This window comes from Ambystoma mexicanum, chromosome 1p, assembly GCF_040938575.1.
Source record: "Ambystoma mexicanum isolate Mex_15411 chromosome 1p, UKY_AmexF1_1, whole genome shotgun sequence".
Classification (NCBI taxonomy): domain Eukaryota; kingdom Metazoa; phylum Chordata; class Amphibia; order Caudata; family Ambystomatidae; genus Ambystoma; species Ambystoma mexicanum.
This window is the reverse complement of record NC_090921.1, coordinates 1,459,796,255-1,459,821,974: the sequence shown is the minus strand read 5'-3', so window position 1 is coordinate 1,459,821,974 and position 25,720 is coordinate 1,459,796,255. Positions and strand designations below refer to the sequence as shown.

Sequence of the window (25,720 nt, the reverse complement as noted above, 5' to 3'; positions counted from 1 at the left end):
GAACCACAACCTAAAAGCATCCAGCACTGCAGAAAAGCACATAACTCAACAAAGCAGCCAAAAACACGAATTTCCGGACCCATTGCATGATAGAGGAAAAGAAGAAAAAACATCTCATAATGTTTCTGAAATTGTGCTGGAAAAGGGAGAGGGGCTTTGAGTTTTTTTTATAGCCTCTCACTTTCTAAAGCCAGGCTCGATTGGTGCAAGTTTCAGGTAGGCGCGAAGCCAATGGCAAGGCACCAAACCACCAACCCACAGTATAAAAGCAGGCAGCAAGAAAGGCAGAGTGTGGTTTGTATGGGTGAGGTCACAGGAGGAGCTGAAGGTGGACAGAGAGACCGCAGTGCAGAGAATTGATGGCAGAGTTTTGAGGTACTTGTGAGAGAGTGGTACCATTTGTGTTTAGTGTAGTGTATGAAGTGGGGAGGGCAGTGTATAGAAGGTGTGAAAGAGAAAGAGAGATAGAGATAGTATGACAGATAGGAGCAGCAGAGTGGCATAGTTAGTGTGAGAGGGAGTGAGTGCTGGGAGAGAATGAGGCTAGTAGAGAAGAGTGTAGGAGTGAGGTGTGAGGAGAGGAGAGAGGAGCTGAGAGAAGTGGTGAGGCAGTGAGCGTAGTGGGAGTGAGTGTAGTCTAAGGGTGAGCAGGGTACCATATCGCTTAGTTTAGGGGAGAAGAGAGCAGTAGTAGTGCATAGGGAGTGGTAGTCAAAAGGGAAGTGCAGAGAGGGGACAGTAATAGCAGTGGGAGTAGTAGCGGCAGTGCAGGAGAATAGTAGAAGTGCAAAAGAGGGAGAGTTGTAGTAAGGAGAAGGTAGAGTAGCAGTCAAGTTGAGAGGGGAAACTGGTAGAATAAAGGTAGAGATATTGGAGCGGTGAGGTAAATGGAAGGAAAGAGAATAACATCATAGACACAGAGTAGAAGGATGTGGGTGGAGAGAGGTGGGTGGAGTCAGAGGGGATAGAGAGCTTGAAGATCAAATGGCACATACATACACCATCCTATTAGAACTAACCAGCAATAGTGTTGGGGCAGGTCTGAAGCCCCTGAGGGAGTTAGTGATCCTGCTTTTAGGGAGAACACCATGAGCACAAGGTAGGTACTAGATAGTAATGTTTACTGAGCAATATCGCTAATTGTGGGTTACGGACACTTGAGGTAAGGAGGGATATTTCACGGGAGGAAAGAGAGAGAGAGGGATGGCCCTAGCACTACTTAACACACCCTTTTTGCAGCCGGTGCATTTGACCTAACCATTGCCTGTCTCAGAAAAAATCTCATTATTGGTTCTAGAATCAATCCTTTGCTGTATTAGCATTACAACCCTTGAAACCTCCCCAAAGACTGTGTGGATTATTCAGGCCACCTGTGACACCATTACTGGGCCCTGGCCTGCTCCATGCAATGCATTCCCTCAATTTTACTACTTTCCCATGACAGCCAGGTGAATGATAGTTAGCCAGCTCACGTGCTCATCCCCTTCCCTTCGATTCAAAATGACTGCCTCATCTATCCATGTTTCCATCCTAGTCATCATCAATCAGCCTCTTTACTACCCACTCTTCATATCATAGACTCGACCTGGCAATCTGTTGGGTGATACCAGCTTAGACATATTTTTACTGGTATCATTTTAATTATTGTTAGTCCCGAATGGCCTTATTGTAATTTCTGTTGGTCATTACCATTTGTAAGGAACACATGGGGGCAATAGTAATACAGACAAAAGTGACCACAGTTTAAGGGTGTTTATTGAAGTATTGCAAGGGTGTGATAAATGCCTATCTAAACCTAAATCTACCGATGGGAGCAAGCTACGACATCAAATAAAAATAACGCAGTCCTAGTGGTGTCTTGTCAAAATAAAAGGGCCTATACTTAAAAACCTATTGCCAATCCTTACCTCTAAATACACATAATGTGGGGGTAATGTTCATTAAAAAGAAAGAAGTGTTCACAAAATGATATGTCAGCATGCTCGGATACTTGTCTCCCTTCCCTACATTTTCAGCATGGGGCAAGGTGGGTCACTCGAGCACTCTGGCTTCTGCAGCACGAGGATACAGTTCAATTTCCACAGTTCAAGACCTTCTGTGTCCAACCCTCTTTACTTCTTGTAAGTCTTTTGACTCAGAGGGCCTGTTGCACAAAACAATAAGTAAACGTTCTTTTCGCTTCAGTATTTAGCACAATTAGGGTGTTCACCCTGGACCCCCCTCAGCCGGGCTCAGATCCTTTTTTAACTCAAATGTTCCAGGCTGGATCCCCTTCTGTCAGGCTCAGATCCCTTCTACATAAATGTCAGAGAAGTCTTTTTCATGTGACTCACCTAGAATCCTCCTCAGCCGGGCTCAGATTCCACTTGATTAGTCTCCCTCAACTGGGTTCGGACCAATGGTGATGTACTTTAGACTATAGAAGACTTTCAAATGGGCACAGGGTTTAGCTTGACCCGCTGCATGACCACTTCGATCTCAATCTTCCTTTTCTTACACTCAGCATTAGTTGGATACCTAAGAAAGACTTTCGAATGAGCGCCCACGTTGCGACGGACCACTCTGTATATGGTATCTTGGTTTGACCTTCCAAAGTCCAATTACTCATGTTAGTTTCCAATTATATTTGGGCTGCTCATCGCAAACGCATCACACACTGTTCTCGTTATACAAAGTTGCCGCTTGCATCTTTGTTTAAAAAAACACGTTGGTTTGGTATCTGTCTCTCCGACTCACCTGCTGTGCTGTCTTTTCTGAAGCTGCTTTGTTGTAGGAGCCAAGGACAGTACCACAGCGGCAACAGCTCCTCCATGCCTGGGTTATTGACACAGTAAAGCTCTGGGTACCTCTGACACACAAGGGTACTTCCCTCCTTGCAAACCTCTCTGGTGTCACCATCTTTCTCCTTGTATTAAACTGCCAGCATGCAACTGATGTCTTCTTGTTTGCTTTGCCTCACTCAGAGTGTGCTTAAGTGCTCTGCCTTTTAACCATGTGGGGAAGTATGATGGAAGTCAGGTGTGTTTAATGATCCATAATTGCCTGACCTTGCTGACCATGTTGTTGGGACATGTCAGGTATACGGCTCTGGTGTTAGTTCGTTGTCATTCACGGTGGGCTGTCCGTGAGAAAGTGTGTGTCAGGAAAACAGGGGGGGAGGGGTGGAGGGTTGAGTTCCCAGGTTGGGGAAAATGTGTTATAAGGAAGGGGATACCATGTCTCACCCTTAGGTGTCCCACTTCCACTCCCGAAACCCCTCATCCAGGTGGTCCTCCCTCACTGGTCCATCCCCAGGAACTGGATCCAAAAGCGATGGCCATGTCCTGGCAACCTAGATGACAGATCCCCGGGGACTTGCGGGTGAGACACCTTCAGGTTTCTCACACATCCTATCCATATTTTCTGTTGGTCACTACTAGCCTAATTGTATTTGTTGTTGATTGCTACTGGCCTAGTTGTAAATGTTGTTGCTCTTTACAAGTTTGCTCACATTTCTTATTTTTTTGATGGCCACTGCTGCCCTAACTGTATTAATTGTTCATCGGTACAGCCCCAATATTTAGTTTTTACCCCATATCTCCACTTTCATCATAGAAAGCCAGTCTAACTGCTCCTTACATCTAGTTACTCAAACCACACCAGTCCCTCAATCCTTATGCCTGCTACTTACACCATCATGATGCCTCTGTCTGATCTCACCATCCAAGTCACTCAATCCCTACCCTTCATCAGTGCTCCACTAACCCCTCTAATCTTTCTGGTATCCCCTCCCTATCCCATCATATTACAACTAATATACAATACTAAACACATCTAAAAACATTCCAATGTTACATCATAAACAATGCAGATGCAAAGTTCAATTCTAAAATACAAAAGTTATCAAATCCAATAACTCACCAATTACCAGTTCATGAAGCAAAATGTACACAATACAATACTACAGTACATGAAGAAACAATAATCATAGGACAGAGCTGCTGCCATTGACGCTTTGTATTATTCTCTTAAGAGCTTTACATGTCCCACTATTACTCACCATTTTATTCTATAACTGTATGTCATTATATACCAGTCTTCAGATGGTTTTCTATACATGTCCAAATTTGAAAAAGTGCAATGAGCATTGAGTCCGTTCCAGAAGTTCAAAAAATCCAAGGTTTTGATGGTATCATAGTTGTGGACAAACCTCTCAAATGTGCACATGTATAATGCTTCCAACATCTGACCCTCTTTGAATACATTTCTTGCAGTCTCAGGTGTATCCAAGGTTTTACATAGGCGGCACTATCTTAATTCTGATGGTATTTTTGACTGGGCACCACGAATAGTGAGCAGTGGAAGTTGGTTAGTGCCCAACTGCATCACTATACTTAGAATTGCTGGACTTGGACTACAAAGAAGATATGGCTATATTTGCGGTCCTCATTGCTACTACCATTTTTAAATCATGGGGACCAACAAATACTCTTAAAGAAGTCAAGGTTTAGATCTTCAAAAATGTTCCCCCAGCTTCCATACTCCTTGCCATCACTTTCAACCATTGACTTCAACAGTGAGCATATCGGGGAGGATTTACATTTTATATATAGTTCACCCCTCTTTTTCAGTAGTTGGCCACTGAGTGAGGTCAGCCCCAACTCTAATCTCAAGTATTCCATTGGCATGGAAGGGTGTGATTTCAAGATGTTACACCAAAAAAAGCCTTTCACGCAATCCAGTCATAAAGTCCCGTTCATAGTTAAAGCCTCCGGCCATATAGCACCAAGGGACAGAAACACTACCTATAAAGAATCAAGATACTGTGCATGGTATATCCTACAGTCTTCCTGGGAAATTTCATGACAAGGCGGTTAAGTTGTCATGCTTTTCTTTTTTTGTAGCTGAAAAGGGTGGCTTTAGTTTAAGTTGCTCTGGAAGGCGACACCTTACAATTCCTTGAATTAGTATCAATTTGGGTTGGCAATATAATGCCGTATCTTTGAGGTCATAGGATAAATTCAAAGATGTCGCAGGTCACTGTATCCAGACGGTAATAAAGCCTCACCGTCACCATAAATACTGTAAAAAATAAAAGAATGTAGGACTCTGCGCCATCAAAATGTGTTTATATTTAATAATATTGCATAATCACACATTGGTAATATCCCCAGTATAAAGTCTGATTCTGTCGGCCGACGCGTGTGACTTTTTCTGCTCTGAGGAATCAGACTTTATACTGGGCATATTACCCCGTTACTACTACAGGGACATCAGTCCTATGGATTGATTGCATGCAAATACGGCCCAGATTTGAAAAAGGCTCAGCAGAGCCGAAACATGTTATCATACATGGGCTTCTTTTTCAATGTGTGATTATGCAATATTATTAAATATACACACATTTTGATGGCGCGGAGTCCTACATTCTATTCTTTTTTACACTTTTCTTTTTTTGGCCTTCTTTATGTGAAAATAATCGACCACCAGCCCATTTCCAACCCCAAATGTATGTAGCTACTCACATACTCAATACTTCCCAGTGTTACTTTCATTTTTACTCTATTTATCTTTCTGGCCATCACCAACTTGCCCTTAGACTTGTCCAAATTCACCCCCAATGTATTTTCTTGAGAGGACAAAGCTAGTTCTTTCAATGAATTCTTCATTCCCCTATATGTATGGTCAAATAACACAAGATTGTCGGCGTATTATACCCTGACGATCTTGTCCCTGCTCATTTTTGGTGAGCACAGAGCACTTGCCTCCAAACATGACAGAAAGTTTACCAGATAAAGATTAAATAACAGGGGAGCCAGTATACAACCTTTCTCGACTCCCCTGCTCCCAGTTATCTGGTTTGACATAAGACCCTCGTTGTTAACATAGAACCGTACTGTAGTATCATAATAAAAGGAGTTTTATTACAATTTCTCCTGTAACATGTTATGGTCGACTCGATCAAACGCTGATCGGAAATTGATGGAGGTGACATATAATGAGGGTCTGCCCTTTCCCATGGTGCCACCTATCAGCCTATCTAAAAGCCGAATATTATGAACAATGGAGGACCCTGGCCGAAATGGGTACCCTATGTCACTGGAATCCACCCAGGTTTGTAATTCCTTTAATATAAAGGATGAAAAGAGCTTTCCAGTGACATCCAACATTGACAACAGTCTATAATTATCTGGCACCATCCTGTCACTCTTCTTGTAGACAGGTACCAGTATAGACTGTTGCCAAGATGATGGTAGACTATGCTCATTACAGACCCTTTCAAATAATAACCCAAGGATCTTAGCCCATCCTTTTTCACAACCGCATTTGATAGGCCATTTGGCCCCAGGGCCTTTGAACTCTTCAATTTGGCAATGGCTGATACAATCACCTCCTGGGTCAAATCAGGGGCCAACATACTGTAGTTCCAGCCGGTCCTCAAGGTTGTTTGCCGTATATTTGACAACTGCTTCAAATTCATGGTTAAGAGCATGTGCCAGGGCAATCATGGCTTTAGATATATTTTCTTGAGACCAACTTATACGGTTTCCTGGATGATTTATTTCCAGCCCTCCAATACAGGAATAAGGGTGAGTTTCATTTCCCCTACTTACAATTAAAGAAACGATTGTGTGGTCACTATATTGATTCGGAACAATATTAGAATCAGATTGATTTTTTCAAAAATGAGACTCACTGCTTTGCCAGTTTATTAGCATTATTGCATGTCCGAATACTTTTACTGAATACATCACTGTAAAAGGCACAAGACTCTGCATCCTTGCACGGCGCATTTAAAAATCACCCCTCCACCCCAGTAGAATGGCATCACGCGAGGCTATACCTAGCCACTCTGTACTGATCAGCTCAATATAATCGAATATTTCTTCAACATTTACACTGCCTGGAGAAGCATAGATGTTTTTCAGCAAGATACTCCCCCCATTTTCCCTTTTGTTACTGGTCAGCTCAACTGCCAAAACATTTCCATTCTCCTCCTTTTAAGCTATGGCAGTTGACATTAGGTGATGCTTCACCCCGGTAATAAGGGCCCCGTAGCGACGTCCACGGGGGCCTTTTTTTGCTGGTACTTGATAGAGATGAAACCCATCTATATAAATAGGGGAACCAACCAGGTTTCTTGTAATATGATAACATCATATTTAAAAAAAAGTGTTTAGTGAGCCATTTTCAGATAGGATGTATGCAAACCCACGGGCATTCGAACAGGCTGAGGATAGAGTTGAATTCATTTGTATTCCTTGAGCTGGTAGAAAACGTTTCAGCTATTCCCATCCCCTGACATTTTCCTTTGCAATCTGTGGAGGCATCCTATTTTTAGGCCCAATTGCCTTGGGTATGATCCTTGGCCTGCAACAACATTTCTTCCCTATCCAATACGTAGCCCAAACTGTCTAAAGTAGATTGGTGTGCTCTTACCAATTGCGTAATTTCAGAGAGTGCACAATGAACTCGTGCTGCTCCTGTGGAAATGTATTTAACAATAGCAAAAGTTGAGAACGATTTAGACTCCGTTTGATGTATCATTAGACGTTGGTTCAGTGGTAAAAACCCTCTCATCAAAATTCGCCTGAGGTTTAGTGGAGGGCACTTGGTGACGTTTACGGCCTAATCCTTCGCGCGGCATTATCACTGACGGTGTTACACGCCCACCTTCTTGAGAACAAAGAGAGGAGGCATGGTCAGCATCAGAGCCAGTCACTACCGAAAACTCCATGTCCTTGTCTTCCACCAGCCGGCTGGTCAGGGTTCCTGGCCCCTTTGGAGCTCTTTCCCTACGGCAGCGCTCCTCTTTTCTGGCTTTCATAGACTTTAGGAGGGCAGGTGGCACCGCTGTGGACTTCGGAGGGTCCCTGTTTAATACTTTGTTCAGAAGTACATTGGCTGATGCAGCTGCAATTCCAGGTTGCTTTCTTTTCTTCGCTCGGGCCAATAAAATAGCAAATCTTTTGATTGTATCTACATTTTTCTATGGGTCGTGGTTGAGAAGGGCTACACTGTTGACATTGGGGGCAATGTAATGTGCACATCTCCTGTGTTTGCCCTGATATGAGGCCTGTTTCATATCATGCTCTCTCTGTTTTCATGTTTTTGGCATGCACTGGCACTTAATGCTCATCATTTTTCATTCGTCACTTATTTTTAGCAGTTGCAAGCACAATGGATGATGCTGCTTTTTTTTATATTCCTACTTTTAACATATGACTGGACGGTACTTTTGGAATGTATTGCACACCTGTGTTCAGGTATCGTGCTGCCACTTTACCCCATGTTTATGCGTCATTGCACATAACCTGGGCACCCCACCTTGATAACATGTATTGTGTGAACATTGTTTTATTTGTATTCACTTTTATGGCTCCAAGTCGAAATAACGTTTTTGACTGACTTCTACCTCCACGGTTGCCAGGTTGACTGTCTTCAACATGGCCGAAATCCACCCTTTCCCGCCTTTCACTTTGCTAAGACCGTCCTTTCTGCCTTTGCTCTCAGCACGCGGCATGACTGCACCACCCTCCTCATGGGACTCTCTCTTCATTACACTTCCCCACTCAACAAGGTATTCAACTGTGCTCTTCACCGCCCCTTCAATCTCTCATGAGTCTCACCCACTTCTGTGCACAGCCTCTCTGCAATGGCGGCATTAGCTTGGTCCACCCCTCTTTAAATTCCTCCTCGCCTACAAACCCTTTCATGGGCTGCCCCTCACCACCTGGCTAACTCCACCTCACATTACTGACCCCCCTGCCCTCTGCAATATCTTGCCTCTCCTTTCCCTTTCCTCGCTGCCCTACTCACCGCCCACCCACTAGGACTCCACAATCCCCGACTTGAAATCTACTACAAATTTATCAGGCCTCAAAACTGCCCTGAAACACCTCCTCTTACTTAAAGACGTACCCATACACAAAGCACGGGAGAGCAGAACTAGAACAGCACAACAAGCAGAAATGCGACAGGCCATTGTGGCTAAAATGTAAGCTTGCTGATTGCTTATTTTCTGTACAGGCAAACAGTTACTAAACGCAGACTGTGTGGCCACAATCTGGAAACAGAGACGGGCTGACACAGCTCAAACTAGGCGCTCAGAGAGGACAGAATGTTCCAGAAATGTGAGGTAGAAGCAGAGAATGGGAGAGGCTTTCTCCGCCACTGTTCTGCACACACAGGCAGTCAAGACACCAATATCCCCACATTGGCGAGAATAGGGAAGTCTTTGCAAGTAAAGCTGGACAAGAACAGCTCTGCTTCCTCCTTGGAGAAATGACAGAATTAGCTGAGAGAGCAGCAGAATGTGCATGCCACAAGAGAAGAACGCGCCCATAAAGCCATAAGCACAATGTGCATGCCACAAGAGAAGAACGCGCCCATAAAGCCATGAGCACAATGTGCATGGCACAAGAGAAGAACGCGCCCACAAAGCCATGAGCACAATGTGCATGGCACAAGAGAAGAACGCGCCCACAAAGCCATGATCACAATGTGCATGCCACAAGAGAAGAACGCGCCCACAAAGCCATGAGCACAATGTGCATGCCACAAGAGAAGAACGCGCCCACAAAGCCATGAGCACAATGTGCATGCCACAAGAGAAGAACGCGCCCACAAAGCCATGAGCACAATGTGCATGGCACAAGAGAAGAACGCGCCCACAAAGCCATGAGCACAATGTGCATGGCACAAGAGAAGAACGCGCCCACAAAGCCATGAGCACAATGTGCATGGCACAAGAGAAGAACGCGCCCACAAAGCCATGAGCACAATGTGCATGCCACAAGAGAAGAACGCGCCCACAAAGCCATGAGCACAATGTGCATGGCACAAGAGAAGAACGCGCCCACAAAGCCATAAGCACAATGTGCATGGCACAAGAGAAGAACGCGCCCACAAAGCCATAAGCACAATGTGCATGCCACAAGAGAAGAACGCGCCCACAAAGCCATAAGCACAATGTGCATGACACAAGAGAAGAACGCGCCCACAAAGCCATAAGCACAATGTGCATGGCACAAGAGAAGAACGCGCCCACAAAGCCATAAGCACAATGTGCAAGGCACAAGAGAAGAACGCGCCCACAAAGCCATAAGCACAATGTGCATGGCACAAGAGAAGAACGCGCCCACAAAGCCATAAGCACAATGTGCATGCCACAGGAGAAGAACGCGCCCACAAAGCCATAAGCACAATGTGCATGGCACAGGAGAAGAACGCGCCCACAAAGCCATAAGCACAATGTGCATGGCACAGGAGAAGAACGCGCCCACAAAGCCATAAGCACAATGTGCATGCCACAGGAGAAGAACGCGCCCACAAAGCCATAAGCACAATGTGCATGCCACAGGAGAAGAACACGCCCACAAAGCCATAAGCACAATGTGCATGGCACAGGAGAAGAACACGCCCACAAAGCCATAAGCACAATGTGCATGGCACAGGAGAAGAACACGCCCACAAAGCCATAAGCACAATGTGCATGGCACAGGAGAAGAACACGCCCACAAAGCCATAAGCACAATGTGCATGGCACAGGAGAAGAACACGCCCACAAAGCCATAAGCACAATGTGCATGGCACAGGAGAAGAACACGCCCACAAAGCCATAAGCACAATGTGCATGGCACAAGAGAAGAACACGCCCACAAAGCCATAAGCACAATGTGCATGGCACAAGAGAAGAACACGCCCACAAAGCCATAAGCACAATGTGCATGGCACAAGAGAAGAACACGCCCACAAAGCCATAAGCACAATGTGCATGGCACAAGAGAAGAACCCGCCCACAAAGCCATAAGCACAATGTGCATGGCACAAGAGAAGAACACGCCCACAAAGCCATAAGCACAATATGCATGCCACAAGAGAAGAACACACCCACAAAGCCATAAGCACAATATGCATGCCACAAGAGAAAAAAAGTCCATAAAGCCATAAGCACAATATGCATGCCACAAGAGAAAAAAACGTCCATAAAGCCATAAGCACAATATGCATGGCACAAGAGAAGAACACGCCCATAAAGCCATAAGCACAATATGCATGGCACAAGAGAAGAACACGCCCATTAAGCCATAAGCACAATGTGCATGGCACAAGAGAAGAACACGCCCATAAAGCCATAAGCACAATATGCATGCCACAAGAGAAGAACACACCCATAAAGCCATAAGCACAATATGCATGGCACAAGAGAAGAACACGCCCATTAAGCCATAAGCACAATGTGCATGGCACAAGAGAAGAACACGCCCATAAAGCCATAAGCACAATATGCATGGCACAAGAGAAGAACACGCCCATAAAGCCATAAGCACAATGTGCATGGCACAAGAGAAGAACACGCCCATAAAGCCATAAGCACAATATGCATGGCACAAGAGAAGAACACGCCCATAAAGCCATAAGCACAATATGCATGGCACAAGAGAAGAACACGCCCATTAAGCCATAAGCACAATATGCATGGCACAAGAGAAGAACACGCCCATTAAGCCATAAGCACAATATGCACACCAGAAGAGAAGAAAACGTCCATAAAGCCAGAAGGACTTGAGAGAAAAGCTGAACACCAAAATGGCCACCATTGAAGGCAATGTAACATATGAATTCCACTTATTTTCTTTGGCCACATTTGTCTAACTTGTCATGCCAATAAAGCACCTTGTATTCTATTGTATTGTGACTCGAGTTTTCTGTTGTGAGCCCCTGTTGAGCTTTCTTCCCCCATCACCGTACATAGATGTACACGTGGTGTATTTAAGTATTATATGAACATAATTCATATTGACAATTCTACTTCTGTACATTTGAGTATGTCCTCTCAGCTGCCCCCTGTTGCTGCCCCATTGACTTACTACACATGGTTGTTTCTGTTTCTGCCATTGCTACTGTAGTTATAATGTAAGGCATGATGACGTCATGGGAACGGCCAGTCAGCCTGACCTGACAAGACCTTCCTCACTAGCCTGGTACATACAGCAATGCTAATATGCGTTCCAGAATGAAAATGGCTGGTGACTGAAAAGCCAGCCACACATAATAGTTGATAGATAGGCAAGGTCTTACATCGTACATGACAGGTGTAACGGCTGCAATCAACACAATACTATCTGCACATTGCTGTGGATCCGGGTCTCAAACTCAAGCAAGGATGACTGTAAAATGGCAGCCATCACCTCTGAGCCAAGCACTTTGCATAGAAGGACAGAAAACATATCTAAGTTGTCAAATCAAATACGTTAATGAAATTCTAGCCTTGATCCACTGGAGTTGAACGCATTCGGATTGAGCTCACGAAAGCAAGGATTTATAAAAAAGGAAAGCTCAGGAGTGAAAGAATGGCAATTAATTGACCCTGAGTCATCTCCTAACCCTACCAATGAGACATGCATATTTACAGACACCATGATATGTCTACGACAAAAGCATTCAGCTGAAAAAACGTTTGAACTTTACTCATCCTTGTGGTCCTGGTAGTAGCTGATGTCCCGTGTTCCAAGAATTGTTCTTTTCACAAACACAGACAGCGCACACCAGCTGATGACAATGACAGCCAGTTCCAGAATGTTCCACTTGCTCCGAAAATAGCCCCATTTCAGAGCCTTCATAAGCTTCGCCTGTGAACAGAGGAATATCGACTTTAGTTTGATGTGGCTCAAAGGTAAAGGGCTTCAGTCACTTGAGATGGAACCTCATTGTTTTGTACTGTGGGATCAACTCTGTAAAAATATACTCTAGGCCAACAACCCGCTATTCCAGGCATAAGGGATAATTACAATCGTGCTTCCATGTGCAGTTCCTGATTAATGTGACGCATACCCGCCATGTAGGGACTCTAGTGGTATCCCCATCTTGCATAAGTGAGGTGTATGTTGCAGAGGCCTTGTCTCATTATCACCACCTGTATTGTACTGACAACAACACCCAACCATGGCACCAGCTCAACACATAGATTGGGAGATGTGGGAGGGGTCCTGGCAGGCCTGGTGAAGATGATGATGGCACCAGTACTGCTAGCAGACTGAATCCACCACATGAGCTAGAATGACATGGCACTTCAAGCTACACGAGTAAGAAAGCAGGGGCCATGTACAAAAGAGCGTCAGTTTAAACCCAATTTTCCTGAGGCTTGTTTGATCCCTGGAGAGGTAGAGTTTGCCTGTGATTAAGGACTACATTGAAAGTAAAGATGCAGCTGAAGATTTATTATAGGATCGCTGGCTTGTTTTGCTTACAGTGGTGATATCTGCTCTTTGGTGGTGCGCGTATTGCACACAAATAATGGACTGCAATATCTGCTGCTATTGGTTTTTCGAGTCACTTTTTGCAAGATGTTTGTATCATAGTGACACACAATGTGAAGGAAGATGTCAAGCTTTTTTGCCAAAAATTATTATGGGACTTGTGTCATCCTGTAACCTGAAAAAAGGTTGGGCCTATCAAATACACACATTAGGGGTTCTTATATGTCAGAGTAGGTGTGCCAGGGCATAATAAAAGGGCACCTACAGATCAAAGGGTTCAGTCCCTTTTAAATTATTTTAGTTAGTAGCTCAGGAGTAGCTCTCAATACAGAAAAGGGTTGGACACCCTTGTTCTAAACAAGTGCTACACAGAACACGATCTTGCAGTCCATTCTGTGTTTCCAAAGTTGATAGCAGTGAATATTAAGCAAGCCCTCGTGACCTTGGAAATGTGTATGTCTGTTTATGGTAAAACAGTTTTGAAGCGACGCACATCGAAAGCACCATGCACTATAATGCATGCAATTACATGTTCACTAGTTATGGCAAAATAACACAGTTGCAAACACCTTCTGTATTCACATCCCACACGCTGTCTGTGTTCCCTGCACACAATCCAAGGTTTGCAAAGACTGACTGCTTTGTTGACAATGTAACCACTCATTTATCTGAATTGCTTTGACACCCATTCAATGAAAAGGAAAAAGCCTCTTTCCTCCTCTAAGAAGTAAGCTGCCTGGGTATTGGTCAGTTCCTTCGCTGTCTACCCGCTATGCCTTGTCAGGGGAGTATAATGACTATGACTTACAGACACATTCCTAAGCATGTTACATTACATACATTGCACTTATTTGCATTTATTTATTGATGAACGTCATGGAATGCCGAAAGGGATACCTTATGAGAGTTCAGAGCAGAGGTCTGAGCAGCCCCAGGATTGGGGGCATTACATTAGAGTATTAGAATGTGTATGAAGGGTGATGATCCAGTCGCTGATGCGGTCAAAGTGCTACATGGTATGGGGGCAATGCAAACAAAGCCTCACACTGCAAGGGCTGGAAGGCCAGCTCAGGGGCAAGGTGCTTCTCTTGGAAGGAAGACAACAAAGAGCAGCATGAGTTCGATACCTGGTCCTGTGCTTAGAGGCTGGACTCCAGCGTGAAGCACAATATGAAAGCCCAGTTACATGTTTTATGAAATAATGTTCAGAATAAAGCTCCTAAGAATGTATTGGCATGTAAAGATCAGGGAGATGAAGGGGAGGGTGCATGAAGCTGCACTAATAGATAACAATTCCAACAATTACATGCTATGTATAGAATGCACTGCTTATTGCAGACAGACAGTCCACCAAACACAAAGATATGGTAAAAACACATTTTTACAATTAATATTACACTTTGAACAAATATGCTTTTGTCACATGTACAAGATAGAAAGCTGCAAGTTCATCAAAGATCATTTAAAAATAGCCACCATAACATTAGCCTCACACATTATGCACTTCGACATATCATGTACTGAGAACTTATGTGTGATTCAGCATCTCAAATAATCATGATATTAGTAATGATAATACCAACCTTAACATCTCCAATGCCAAGAGATCCGACTATTCTTTTAAATGTCGTACCTGTCCAAAATCACTAAATCATCTACATTTCCTCATGTCCATTTTGAATCATCTGGCTAGAAAGGTGTGTGAATTACATGAATAACTAATCTTTAAAAGGGTTGGCATTGTAAAAAAGATGAGGGAGGGCTAGGGTGGCCTGACAATACTATGGGTCTGTGCAGGTGTACTCTTGAGGTTGAGGAGGTCCTATTTAAAGGGAGGATACATTGTTGGAGTTCTGGAATATACCCACAACTGAGAGATACACGAATTTGGGTTGTTTAACTGCGACGGATATGTTCGCGGAAGAAATGGCCGTAGCCATTTTTACTGAAAATATGTATTTTAATACAGTAATTTTTGCCGCAAACATATATATTGCCTCTGTGCACCCTCTCCCCATCCACGTATCTTGGGGACACCCCCACAAACCTCTTCCCCTACCTATCCATCCCCCCATATACACTGTTTAATGCGCAAAATAGTCCCTTCCCTACTGTTTGGCCTTGAGTGTAACTCACAAAGCTTTGACATCGATTGGGACAAATTATGGAAAATAACTTTAGGCCTCCCCAAGTGTGTCCCTATAGTTTGTATACGTTACGAACTAGGCCTTACTTCACTCTTGGCGTGGCTTGAATGGAAATGGATCTCATTATATCGATCAATTCTTGATCATCCTCCATTGTCTCTTTATGAGGACGTGGCCACACAATTGCAGTGAGCTGATCACATATTCCTGAACAAACTAAGGGACAAAGGCAATGAGTTACCAATTCAATTGGATTCTGGGTTAGAAATATTGATACAAAATCCGTTAAAAACGAAAGAAGCCATGAAGAGAAGGGATTGGATTAGGACGATAAAGAAGATCAGAGCTGCAAAAATATCTTCCTCTGCTACAATATATGATAAACCAAGATCCTTCCTGCAAGTCTACCTAAAGAAATCTCCAGATCCCAGAACTAGAGATGATTTCTTAAGATTTAGATTAAACACTTTACCTACATTAGAAATTCTACATATTAGAGAAAAAGGAGCATTTCCGAGTGATATCTGTGAAAAGTGCGATTTGAACTTAAAACAATCCATCCAACGTTTACTATCGATATGTCCAGGGACTCGGGAACTAAGGCATTTTAGATTTCAAAGATGTGTTCACAATGTCGACTTTCTAGATTCACATTTTGGGAAAGACTGTCTTCAGGAAATGAATTGTTTTTAACAGCTGAAGTGGTAAAGGTCTTGAATGAATTAAATCTTATTTGATGTAACATAATTGAATAGAGGAAACAAAGAATTAAAAATTATCCATCTTATTCCTCGGTGGCACAATGGTCATTAGATTGTGCCAACGAGTAACCATCTATTGTTTCACTGTTCTCCTATGGCCTGTTAACACTTTACCTTTTATGTTTCCACATTGAATACTTTGTCTGTCTCTGAATTGGACATGGTTTATTTTAGGACCCTATATTTGTTTTGTTTTTTGTTTGGTGATTCTTAATTAATTCTATTCTATAATTCTTTTAGGAACTCTGAAAATGTTGATGTTTTTCTTAAAAAAATCAATGTGTAAAAAGTCAAGACTTTGTTTTTTGGCTACAACACAATAAAAAAAAAATTAAAAAAGTGTAATGCGCAACACTCGCGCAAGCTGCCCTCATTCTCCTGTTGGAGGTTGAACAAGCGTATCCTTGTTCAACCCCAAATCGTCTCCTCTACTGCAACGCTTGTTCCTTCCGCTGACGTGGATGGGAACCGGCACCTCAGGGTCCTTTTTTTTAACTTTATTCACTGGTAAGCAGGTGACAATCCTGCAAACCCTGATGCCATTGTAGCGAATAAGGGTGCAGGGGACACCCCTGCAGCCTCAACTTCCCTTGTTCACTACAATGGCACTGTATGGTAAATATGTTCATATTTTTCGGCTGTACGTCATTTTGGTACAGCCGATATTCGAGCAAATTTACCATACAGGATTTTTTATACAGTCCTTTTGGCTAATTCCAGATACACTACCAGTGCTCAATTGGTACACTTTTAGGATTCTGTCTAAATGACTAAATGCTCACTAAGGGAACCAGCAGTACCAGCTTCCAAATCAGCTGAGGATACGTACTGTCCTTGTGGTCATGCCTATTGAATTGACCAACCTGTGCAAGCCCACCAATATCAGAGACACACCACGGCCTATGATCGATATCATAGGCAGCAGCATCTCTCTGACATTGCTCGGCTTGCACAGGTCAGTCACCCTGGTGGTGCATTGGTATTGTTAGTGTCTTGTGCCCCCACCCATTATGAGGTCATAGAAAGTGGTGTACTAGAGATGTTGGTAAACGGTAGCACTGGAAAGTCACTGAAATAAGCCACAACAATGTTCAAACCTCGGTTTTCTAGCTACAAAATATTTTAAGCACTTGAGCTAAGATCTTCTACAATGCCTCATTTAAAAAAAAGCTTCCATCAATACCTTAACAACAGGCCCTGCATCCTGTGTAAAATGGGGACCGAACGGTGTATGTACATGTAGCTTAATTATTTCATGTTTTTCCTCTCACTGACATACTTTCCTTGTACAAATTTATCACAATGGATGAGGTACACAACGTTGGACGATTTGCAATTGTATGCCTCTTGAATCTGTAATGTTTTTTTAGGGGGATTGTTATAGCATATTCTGTGCAGATATGTTTGGAGGTTTTGCATCTCCTTACATGAGATGAATTTGTGCCTGTCCTTCTTTGTTCACCTTGATTTAAAGGAAATTAGCTTCTGGTCAGCCTCCGTGATAGATTGTTTGATGGCTTGTAGGCAATTAAGTAACTTTTCCTGAAGACATGCTTCAGCTTCTAATCCCTGCTGAATATCAGTTGTAAGTCATTAACATTTCAATTTTGCCAATGCCTGGTGCTATATGACCACCATGGCTACCTCCTATGTTGTTCTATAAAGAACCTGCATTGTAAAGGTTCTCTATTGATATTTTCAATGACGTGTCAATTTCTCTGTCAATTTGTCTCTCTGAGTGTTCCTTTTGCGAACAGGATGTAGCCTGTGACAGATTACTTGTCGTTTGCAGAGTATATACATCAGTACCGGTTTGTCTGGCTTTATTGCACAGATCAATTTGTCTGAGTTGGGAGAAAGCTTGTTGTGTACAGCTGTTTATTCTTGTCTGTGGGTTCCTTATATACAGCTGTTTTCAAGTGGCCAAATCTCCCAACAGCAATGGTAGCATCTAAGATGTCTACACGTGTTTTGGGTAACTTGTTCATCCTCCTCCTTGTTCCTCATCCTCCAGTTAGAACATATGCCTTGGTACCTGATTGCACAGCTGCATATCACACATCATTGTGTATACCTTGAGTGAAAGCTTGCTCTGTACAAATTGTTTGTTCTTTATCTGTTGGGTTCTTCGATACAGCTGCTTCCAAGTGCTAATTCCCCAATACACATTGTGGCATCTAGGATGTGTGTGCTCCTCTTGGAGTCCTGCATGGAGACTTTAATGCAGTGGTGGAAGCCATTTAAGTGATTCATGACATTGTCTACAAGCATCTCCAGCTTTTGTCTAAGTATATTAAAGGTCATATTTGTACTGTAGTTGTTATAGTTTCCTGGTTTGATGTGGTAAGATTGGCATGTTGAGATGCTATTTTGGTGCTTGTAGCAGCTTGTCGATGGTGCTTTCAAACACTGTCCACCAGGCAGCTGTTCCATTTTCGTTTGGAGTGCTGGAATATCCGTTATGGCCAGAAGTTAATTGGTCACCATCCTTATCTCTTTCATCTTTTTTTAGAAAGTGTGTCCTGTCTTGGATGAAGCTTTTTGGTGATCCATGTAGATTGTCATGAGATGGCTGTTTGTAATCCCCTTTCACAACTACTCGGCAATAGAAAAAAACTTGAAATGTTCGATTTTGATAGGCCAGACTTCTTTTTGTTAAGTTGCAGGAGGACACATGTTCCATTTATGAGCCTTTGCCAAAACAACTTTGGCTTCTTCCTTCACACTTTCTGTCATTACATATTTTCTGCAAACAGCGACTGGCACTAACATCCGAAGTTATTCATGTTTTTGGGCAAAACCTATGAACACCAACAAAAGTTGATTTACTACTGTAATGAAAATAAGTAACCCTACACTGGATGTTTAGCTGCCTCTTTTCATTTCAATTTAAAAATGTAATCACAGTCAAAAGCTACCCATAGAGGAATCAAACACATCTTTAAAACCAGGGTGTATAATAACACCTGTAGTGCTTCCTTTCTAGGTTCTGTATCTGGAATTACAAGGCATCCACACCACTGTCTCTTGTAACCTTCATCTTGGTTTTCCTTTCAAAATATTTCATGTTTCCCATTGCACTTCTTGACTGCTTGTCCTCTTGCGATGTCTTTGCAATCACTTTCCCCCCACCAATCAAACCCGCACACTGTGACGCTTCAGAGGAGCACTCTTGCAGTATCCCCTGGAACGCATTATTAGCTGACAATGGGCAAAGAAGCCTCCAGGCACCAGTGCATAGATTATGTGACTTTCTTGCTTTTCCAATCTAAATTCTGTGACTCACTTATGCACTGCCAATGGGCACCATTACTTAAATCAGCTTGAGCTTTATTTATTGGTAGGTTGAGGTACTTGTAGCTCCTAATCTACTTGCTGGAGACAACCAACCCAGATGTAGTGTCAGTTAATGTGCTCACTCCAGAGATGATCGGGTGGCTGGGATATTCAAGTTTCTAAGTTTGTAGATCATTGGGAACATGCAGAATTATCCAAGAGGTGGGTTGTCTGGTATTAGATGTTGGAGCCATTGCCCAACACTGCTTGCCATGGACGTGTGATTAGTTTAGATGTGTTAGTATTGTAGGTTGAGATTATTGCTCAGTGGTTAGTAATCATTTGTGTCATGGTGTTTTCAGCATACCCATTATTTTTGCTCAGACCAATATATAAGAATAATGGGAAAAGAGATCATTAGCTCCCCATCCTGGTCTAACAACTGTTATCAAGCAAGCAGAAGCTATAACGCTGATCCGTTCGGATGTCATTGGATACATTGGTCCTATTCTATTGAGAAATTCTAAAAGGCATACAAATCTGAGGTTGGACCTGTGTTACTTTATGGTATTTGTGTGTGTGGGAGGGAGAACAAACCAAAACAGCATTCCAAATGTGCATCTTAATGCAGGAGACTTTCCTTGAATGTTACATACTCTGGGACCGATTAATGGAATTATTTGCGTGTAAAATCGAATATTTGCATACCATTCTGTGCACAAATCCCCATTTGACGATTAATGGAATCAAATGCTCAGGACTTTTCCTGGACATGCGTGGATTTCTCATCGGCTCGGCACGTCTCTGGGAGCAGGCGAGTGCCTTGCGAGAGACAGTATGCAGGTTGTGGGCATGGCTTGTGCATAGGGCTGGGAAGGGGCGGAACTCAGAAAATGGAGAAGCACTTGCGAAAATGTGGGCGTCACGAGGGACGGCCCACGGGTAGTCCATTGCACACCAACATTTGCGCCTAACAACGCTTATTGATGGACCAAACCGTACAACCTCTTGCCAGGTAAAAGGCCACGCAAAGTCCTCATACTCTCCACCACCCAAAGGCAGGCGTACAGTCACCTGCGCATGGGATTTGTCACGCGATGGTAAGATCAGAAGTCGAATTTGGGGGATTTTGGGATGCGTCACACAATCAGGGTTTAGATCGGACTTAGGGGTGCGCCTAAGCAGCGTAATGGGGTGCAGGAGCATTTTGCGAGGGTTCACATGCATATTTATTGGCAAATGTCGATTTTTACATTAAGTTCTGCGCATGTTGATGGTTCACTGTGCGTGGTTTCTGGGAACCCTGCGAAACCCCACCAGGGTGCTGGCTTGCTTGTTCGGGGTCGCAGGCAGTCTTGTCGGGTGCATTGATTTTTGTGCTGCAGGGGAGCCCAAAGGTCCATCTCCTTTCGCAGCCTGCACATTGGGTAGTTCTGCATGGATGTTTCCATGAATATGCAGAGCACGCAGATTTTTGTTTTCAGCGGGTGGCATTTGCAGGATCAATGCGCCCTTTTGCATGAATCGGGCCCTCTTGTGTGCAACTCGGTTGGAGGCTGGACTGGTAATAACTGAGGTGAGTGCCTAGAAACCAAAGAAACATAGGGTGTCTCTTACAGGCCTGGGTAGTATACCAATGCTCTATTGACATTGGGAACCCCACAGAAGAGAAGAACATTAGCAATGATATACAGTGGGCACTCTCCATGATCATTTTGATGCTCCTTGGCTAGGGTGACCAGATTTTCAAGACAAAAAACTGCGACAGCCAACAACATAAAAGAAGGACTCCCATTTACCCAGTATATGCATATAAGTGGTGCGCTTTGAGTGTTGATAAAAGCACATAAATACCAAGCATGATACTGATTAAATGATGTATTTTAATGTTATATTTGTACAATGAACTTGACTATTATTGGTATTTAGTGTCAAAATGTTGAGCATCTCAACTATAACACACTGAAAAAATGTAAAGATTAATAACAAAGGTGCTTTTGCTCTGTTTGACATTACATATCTTGCTATGTGCTTTCCTCTCAGCCTGTCACTGTGGTGCAAGCAGTTAATGCATAAGGCTTGAATTTGGTGGCTCAAACCCATCCTAAAATGACAACATTCTTAACATATAATACTGTTTATATAGTTGATAATTGTTTGTGATTACAAAAAAAATGCACTGTCACTCTCCCCTTACCCAAAATCGTGACAGGGTTTTTAAAACATAAAAACTCTCGGGAGAGGGGGAAAAAGGTCAAAATCATGGGACAGACCCGGCAAAACCAAGACCTTGGCCTATGAAGACAGTGAAAACAGCATGGTGACTAGTGGTAACGTTTTTACGCAGCTATAACAACATGTTGAGCAAATGTTGCACAGTTGCTCTCCCTAGTGTCAGCGACTAAGCACAGTATAACAGGAGTTTGGGTTGTGAGACCTACCTCATGAAGTTGCCTGAAACTCATTATTGCAGGTAGATACCAAAATTATGATTGGAGCAGGTTTGAGAAGCAACAAGGTCTGCAAGGGAGGCCTGTGTAGAATGAAGATGTACCCACTGTATCTGTCCTCTTTTAAAATATCCACGCATAATCTGTACTACCCCAAAGCGGTACAATCTTAAACGTAGTTTCCTTCATGACTACTTGAGCAGTAAAGTGCTAGAATGGTCTGGCGAAAGGTTCAGCTTTTGTGAATGTAATTATTAGTGCACTAATTGAAAAAATATGCATGTTTTTCTTTGTACCAGAAAGAATGGACGGTGGTTGCTGTGTTTAAGGGTATATAAGCCATGTTATTAATGCACATATTATATGACTGTACAAAATTAATGTAGGGCACTTTGTGTTATGGAACAGCAGTAAATGAATTTTAAATTGGTACAGTAATATGAGATATGTATTCTGTGCATTGTACATTGAAGTTGTGATCTGATGTGAACTCTATTTTTGTACTACCTTTAAAGGCCATGGCCAGATGAATAACCTATAAATAAAAAATAACATGACAGTGCATGCATATCGGCTTGTCATCCACCCTCTAACTGAGCAACCAAAACAGCTGACAAACTCCGGGAGAAGTGGTATTTTGAATTACATTAATCCCTTAGCAAAGGAAATCTGTGGAGATGATTCCCTTATGTGTCAATAAAATAAAGCTCTATAATATACATTAGCACACCCAGTGTCCAAAAGAACATTTATTTTTTATTGCTTGTTTACAGAAATAAATGGTTCACTCCAGAGGAGGGGATAGTGGGTGGAGTCAGTGGGAGAGGTCTAAAGTTGAAGTAAACGTATAGACTGTGTTCTATATACAGTCTGCTAAACTCCTCCTACTGGAGGGTGGAGCTCAGGGCCAATATAATCGGCCTGAGCACTTTCCTTTTCTGACCTGGGCTGATCTAATCGGCCTGTGGCACTGCATTTATCATTTGTTTTCATAGTGAATGTGATTATGTGTGTCTGCGAGGCATGGGGAGAAGGGGTGGAGGCATGACATTTTCTACTGGGTATTTTTCAAAGTCCAGTAAAAAAGAAAATGTCTTGCCTGACCCCTGCATTGCCTCCACATAGCATCATTTATTTTGGATTATTCATGAGCATTTATTGACTTGTTTCATAAAAGTATTTCATGTGTTGTTTAGATTTATCCCATTGACACCAACCTAGTTCCTTTTTATTAATTTCAATAAGCCAGGGCCCCAGACAGCCTGGCTGAAAAGTACTGGGGCCTTCATGGAAGCTGCACGGGCTTTTTATAATAATAATTGTTCTTTCATAACTCACTTAATACCGGAGACTAGTTTCTAAGCACGAGGCTGGGATTCAAACCTGCGCTGCTTTGCGTTGTCTTGCTTCCAAGACAAGACAAACATGTTGCCCCTGAGCTATCCTCCTGGCCCCAGGCTTCATTGGCCTTAAGTCGCCAAGATTTGAGGCCAATCTCAGGTTCTCGGGGCATAGGTAAACCTTCAGCTAGTCACTCATTTATGTGCAGCCTTCTCCAACAAAAGTATATAAATTTCTGTTTTTGGATCATATGTGCACTTTTATAAATATGATCTAGAGCATTTCAGGAATTTTCAGACAGAAATAGGGAGAGTTCTATTTTACAATTGTCTCACATATATATTCAAATATACCAAAGATTTGCAAGATGATGGTTTCAAAACACCACATGAGTGCAGGATATTTATTCTGTAAATCCTGCAGGGAGGTGCTTTGCAAAGGTTTTCTGAGCACTGTACATGCTGCATTTTATGCACAGCCTTTAGGAATGTGGTTTAAAAACTCTTCATGTTGACAGCATGTGATGCATTTCATCTACACCCTACGGTATTGTGTGGTTTGTATAGGTCTGAACTGCAACATTAGTATGTTAATGGTTCAGTTCAAGTATGTGCACCGTTAGGCCCATTGCCTGCTGAGAAACACCAGTAATAATAACAAAATAAACAAGTATGTTGTGCACCCAGGCCAACAGACCTTGAACCCTGTGTCCACTGTGAATATTTACAGTAGCATACTGTTGTGCTCGCAACCATTTCTCCTATCCCAAAACCAAGAGAAAATATACAGAGGCGCTCACCACAAAGCATCCCAGGCTAGCTGGCTAAGGGTGAGACTTTTAAGAAACTGGCAGGCAGGGAATTTCTTTGCATGAATATCCAGTCTCTGAAAGCGCAGCTAGTCCCCTGAGCAACTTGTGGAAAGTGAAACTAGCAAGAGAAGAACAAGACACCCCCTCCATTGGGCAGAACCTTAAACCATGTGATATTTTCAGTAGTGTGTGTATAAGACAAATAGTTCATGTGCAAGCAGTTTCAACATGCAATTTGCAATCTTCTCACTACAGTTTATAAAGATTCTAAATATGTCATGTATATGTTTCAACATGTAGTACATACATTTCAGTGAATAGCATACACATTTTAATAATCAATATAGCCGTTTTGGCAAGGAGTGTACAAGAAGTTTCAGTTTAGAGTATGTCTTTTTTTATATGGTAGATATATTACAGTATAAAATGTATGCCTCTTAGCATATAGTTCAAGCAGTTTCTCATTATATCATGTATGCATTTCAGAATGTTGTGTATATGGGTTATTCAAATGTAGCATGCACAATTTACCATTTAACATACATTGGTTTCTATGCAATGTGTGCATTTCAATCTGCACGATATGCATTTCAATATAAAATGGATGCATCTTAATATACTGTAGAAACATCTCAGTATATATTGTATCTCAGCATACAGTGTATATATTTCAATATGTAATATGTGTAGCTCAATATGCAGTATATGCATCTCAATGTACGATATATCTTTGTTCAGTATATATGTTTCAATACACAATGTATGCATCTCAGCATACAATGTTTGTACCTCAGTGTACAGTGCATATCCATATATATGTCAATATGATTAATGAATTTCACTATACAGTAACTACCTCTCATCATACAATGAATGTATCTCCGCATGCAGTGCATACATTTCAATATATAATGCATGGATTTCAACATACAGTATATACCTCTCAGTATAGAATGTATGCATCTGAGTGTAAAGTGTGTATATTTTAGTAAGTAATGTATGCATCTAAATATAATCTATATACATCTCAGTGTGAAATGTATACATTTCATTGTTCAGTATATACATTTATAAAAGCCTAACCCTCGCATCTTGCGATCCTCCTCTTCCACTGCACTAACAACCCTGACATTCAACAGATAAAGAGCCGGGGGAAGCTGTTTCACCATCATCACCCCTCACTCTGGAACTCACCCCCGACTCCCCGGCACCCAAGATGAACCCTCTTATCTGAACTTTCGCAAAAAAAGTTAAAACAGCATTGTTTAACAAATATGCCTTACAACCTCCACCGCTCCTATCATGTTTTTGCCTGTAATGGAAACTCTCCATGCGGCCCAATGTCGCTGGCCTGAACTCTGTAACTCTCCTTTTCTTATTTTCCTGCTATGTGACCACCATGTAACCGCACTGCCTCCACGCCTGTAATGTATTTTGTCCCTGTGTGACCCCTATGTAACCTCATTGGTACAATTTGATTGAATGAACTGCACGTTTCACTAGCACCGTGATACCTCCCGGTCTGGGTGCTACCAAAAACTACAATAAATTAAATAAATACAATTAATCTTGAATTATGTCCCAAACGGCCCGCTGCACCATAGTTATAGAGTTTGAAGAACCTACGAGTGTTCTCCTTTTAACATGTATGCATTGGGAAGCCAGGAAAAATAAAATGATGGGCCTAATTCAT

The 25,720-nt window shown here is 42.5% G+C and overlaps 1 protein-coding gene across 3 annotated transcripts in view; it reads right to left on the bottom strand.

Moving 5' to 3' along the window:
* The window catches only part of LOC138455382 (polycystin-1-like protein 2), a 900,768-nt gene that overhangs the window by 90,051 nt on the left and 784,997 nt on the right, over positions 1-25,720 (bottom strand). For all 3 annotated transcript variants that reach the window (XM_069607102.1, XM_069607103.1, XM_069607104.1), the window contains one exon: positions 12,454-12,614. In XM_069607102.1, the coding sequence (XP_069463203.1) occupies positions 12,454-12,614 (161 nt within the window). The remainder of the gene's footprint in view (positions 1-12,453; positions 12,615-25,720) is intronic.